General features: G+C 35.6%; 1 protein-coding gene across 1 annotated transcript in view; it reads left to right on the forward strand.

Annotated features, from left to right (window-relative positions):
• The window catches only part of LOC106867239 (G-protein coupled receptor 54), a 71458-nt gene that overhangs the window by 54833 nt on the left and 12008 nt on the right, over positions 1-4617 (forward strand). Inside the window, exon 3 of the mRNA XM_014912051.2 lies at positions 2225-2348. Within this exon, the coding sequence (XP_014767537.1) occupies positions 2225-2348 (124 nt within the window). The remainder of the gene's footprint in view (positions 1-2224; positions 2349-4617) is intronic.

The raw sequence follows: 4617 nt of genomic DNA on the forward strand, positions 1-4617 counted from the left end.
CATACATATATGTGTGTATGTGTGTGTGAGTCTGTTTGGCAAAAAAGATGACCATCCCGAAATACAATAATATATATATATTAATAATAATATTGTATAAGCTTAAAGCTTGTAAGCGATCAATGTGCATTGACTAAGGAAAATAGTCTAATATTGGACATATGTGGACATATATATATATATATATATATATATATATATATATATATATATGTGTGTGTGTATGTTTGTATGTGTGTATATATATATATGTATATATTATTATTTTATTATTACTTATATTGTTATATATGTATATATAATCTCCGCGTTTGCGTCTGTGCATGGTTGTGTATAACTTTACATGTACGTATTTACGCGCATGCGTGTGCGCATATTTATCTTCAATATATTATTATTATTATTATTATTATTATTATTATTATTATTATTATTATTATTACTATTATTATTATTATCATTATCTATATCGCGATGATTTTTCTATAGATTAACACATCGTTGCTTTTAGTCTTCCATAATTTGATTCATTATTCGTCAACAACAAAGGCAAGAAGTCTCGCTACGTTATTCGTGTCGATGGTTTTTCACTAAGAAATATGGCCGTGTACTTAAGATAATTCATTTTACTGCTTGCTACTTTTTATATCAATGTTCTCATTGATGCTGCTGTTGTGATGATCGTTGTTGGGGTGATGGTGGTGATGGTGGTGGCGGTAGTTATGGCTGTTGTTCTTTGTTTTTTTTCTCTGTGGTTGTTATTGTTGATGTCATTGTTCTTGTTGTTGTAAGTGTTTGTTATTATTTTTTTTTTTAGTCTCTTATTATTTTACTTGTTTCAGTCATTCGACTGGGGCCAAGCTGGGGCACCGCCTTGAAGACTTTTAGTCGAACAATTCAATTCCAGTTCATTTTTTTTTTCCAAGCCTGATACTTACTCTATCACCCACCCCCTTTTTTGCCGAATCGCTAAGTCACGGGACGTAAACAAACCAACAAGCCTGTCACTTACTCTATCACACCCCTTTTTGCCGAAGCGCTAAGTTACGGGACGTAAACAAACCAACACCGGTTGTCAAGTGGTATTGTGGGACAAACACAAACACAAAGATACTCATGTGATCTTTTTCCGTTGTTTGTAGTTGTGGCTTTTGTTGTAGTTCTTATTTTTGTTATTATTGTTCTTGTTATTGTGATTTTTGCTTTTGTTGTTGTTGCTGTTGCAGTTGTCATTGTTGTTACCATTGTTTTGTTGTTTTTTTCTTATGTAGTTCAGTGCCAATTTTTTAAATCTATATACCGGATTGTTCCAGAGGAAATAGTCGAGTTCAAACCCTTCGCAAAGACTCCATGACCGACGATAACCGTTTTTAGTATTTTTCCCTTTCTCTCTTAACATTTTGCAAGAATAAGAGGTGTACCAGAAGAGAAATATAAAGGCTGAGAAGGAGAGACATATTGGTATGAGTACGCTTGAATAAAAATATAATAAGGATAGAATCTATCGGGCTTTTTTTTAATCTTTATAAACGTAGGGTACCTGGGATGGTATTGTGATAGATACAACGTTATTTGAAAGGACATGATGACCATTTATAGAATGCATTAGATAATCTTTTCTACTCTAAGTACAAGGCCCAGAATTTTGGGGAGGGGGCAGTCGATTTGATCGACCTCAGTACGCAACTGGTACTTAATTTATCGACCCCGAAAGGATGAAAGGCAATGTCGACCTCGGCGGAATTTGCACTCAGAACGTAAAGACAGATGAAATACCGCTAGAATTTCGCCCGGTGTGCTAACGTTTTCGTATATATGTATATATGTGTATATATATATGTATGTGTGTATAAGTTTGTGTGTCTGTGTTTGTCCCCCTAACATTGCTTGAAAACCGATGGTGGTGTGTTTACGTCCCCGTAACTTAGCGGTTCGGCAAAAGAGACCGATAGAATAAGTACTTGGCTTACAAAGAATAAGTCCTGGGGTCGATTTGCTCGACTACGGGCGGTGCTCCAGCATGGCTGCAGTCAAATGACTGAAACAAGTAAAAGAGTGAAAAAGTAAAAAATAATAATAATTGATTTTTCGTTCTTTTTTTATAGTAATTCATACTTGACTAAAAATGTTTTTATTACTTCACACTTTACTAAATATTTGTGATTAGTATTTCATACTTTAGTATCCGTGGTGTGATGATGCCTTTATTTGTTTCTCTTTTAAGGTATTACGCAATCATTTACCCTATAAAAGCTAAATATGTCTGCACTGTAAGTCGAGCCAAAAAAGCGATTCTCTTTATTTGGATTTTATCATTTTTTTTGGCTTCACCAATAATCATTGGCCGGGTAAGTAAAATATTTTCTTATCTAATGCATTTCCTGCTTTAAGCCCTCAGCTAAGCCTAGGGTGCAATTAGCTAAATGCACTTTATTTCAAGCATTCGACCGCGTCGAAGAACCTGAGGATGATACTGTCCCTTCCTCCCGCCAATTACGGAGCTTCTGTCCCAATGGTCACAAGTGCTTCCCCCTTGCTTTAAATGGTCCCTGCTTTATTCTACACATTTTATCTTTTATTGTCTGATTTTGAAGTTTGTTGCTTATTTAAAAAAAAAATTGAACTTATTTTCTGTAAAGCATTTTAATAACACTGACCAAACAACAAAATTACTGACTTAGGAGCTATTTAGAATTAGTACCTGTTGTAGGTGATGATGTGGACGTTATTGATGATGCTGGTGATGCTGGTGGAGGTGGTGAACTGATGGTGGTAGTATTTCTTGAATTTCAGTCAGATATAAATTGTAATGCATTGGCCCTTGTATAAAACGTATATGAATACAATATGTATTTTTCATCGGCTTAACAGAAGGCTCATTCAAAGACTACTATTATATTAGAGCTATCAGTCAACGTCATGTTGAATAAATTACTACATCATCAAAGCACACTTTTCCAAAAGAATAATTGGTGCAGTCAACCGATATTCTATCATCTGTCTCGGACATAGCCACGCCATTCAATAATACCTTGAGACACTGCAGTTTATATTTAAATGAGAAATATCATATCATAATCCACCCCACACAAATGTTGAACAGAAAGACAGAGCTAATGCAGACTTGCAGAGTAAGATAATTATATTTTCTCTCTCTCTCTTTCTCTATCGATCGATCTATCTATCGCTCTCTTTCGCTCTCTCTCTCTCTCTCTCTCTCTCTCTCTCTCTCTCTCTCTCTCTCTCTCCTGAATAATAATCAAGCAAAACAGTGCCAGGGTTAGACGCGTCGTGTCCCAGCGCCATGTTGACCATTGTTTCAACGATATACGAATAAAATCCAGTTGAAGTTCACTGCGTCCTAACAGATTTATGTGTGCATGTGTGTATGTATGTGTGTGCCTCTGTGTGTGTGTGTTTGTGTGTGTATGAGTGTAATTACAATTCATGGAATTATACATTAGCTTCGGTGTTCTGCATACGCCTCATTAATTATTAATCTTCTGTGTTTTCACGAGCTAGATATGGACGACGGTTGCCCTTAAACTTTGACAGGGCTTCCGAGACTGGCAGGAAGAAAAGGAGTATTTATTAGTCCCTTTCATTCATTTGTTTTCTTCGTGTGTAGGCGGTCAATGTCTGCACGTGAATGAGGGGCACCATGCATTGTTTTTTTTGTTTTGTTTTGTTTTTTATCTTACTGACGAAATCTTTCAGTTCATCATTTGTCCACTTCAGAATTCCAGCGCCATACCTAACTACTGCGACAGTGTGCGAGTTTATTGCCGAAATTATGTTTCTAGCATTCAGATTTGAATCCAATATTCTTCTCAATCCCCGCAAATACTCTATCGTTGTCTCGTCTTGCATATCATCATGCTTAATTCCACCTGCCTCGAGTATTCCCAGATACTATTTTTATCTGGATTCAGGTTCAATTTCGTACATGTACCTTCAGTTCTGACAAACTTTTCCTCGCGTCATCACCATCACAGCACGTTTTGAAAGTCCAAACTCCATGTTGATATCATTTGAGAAATTCTGCATAGACGGGATTAGACAAACCAGTCTAGTCCAGTTAATTGTCCCAAGGCTCAACATCCTCCCCAAGCCCACAAAAGGCAACAGTGGCAGCAGCAACAGCAGCAGCAGACAAACTAACAGACTGAAGTCTGCCAATCCTTTTCGGGCAACAACTCCAAAACCAGCAATGATAGCAGCAGCAACAGAGCCACCGTGACTATTCTTAAATACACAAATCATATTTGAGAACCAATGATTATATTTTACCAATAAATTCAACAATATCTCTCTTTTATTTTTTCTTTCATTTTCTTATTTTAGAAAGATATCTTGTAATCGCTTATCTTCCTTCGGCGCTAATCTTATTTACGTTTTCAAACGTATTTTTAGACTAACAGTAAAGAATAGAAGAAAATGTTTAATAAAAAAAAAAAAAAGAAACTCTATTTCGTTGCAAATCATACCGAGGCAAAAAAAATACCCGATTGATTTTCAACATTAATTTCTCAACTTAAATTTGGCAGAAACCTCCTTCATAAATCATAAATCATAAATCATAAAGTATCAAAGGTTGATTAGTTTTACTAACTTTAC

Source organism: Octopus bimaculoides, chromosome 19 (assembly GCF_001194135.2).
Source record: "Octopus bimaculoides isolate UCB-OBI-ISO-001 chromosome 19, ASM119413v2, whole genome shotgun sequence".
NCBI classification, from domain to species: domain Eukaryota; kingdom Metazoa; phylum Mollusca; class Cephalopoda; order Octopoda; family Octopodidae; genus Octopus; species Octopus bimaculoides.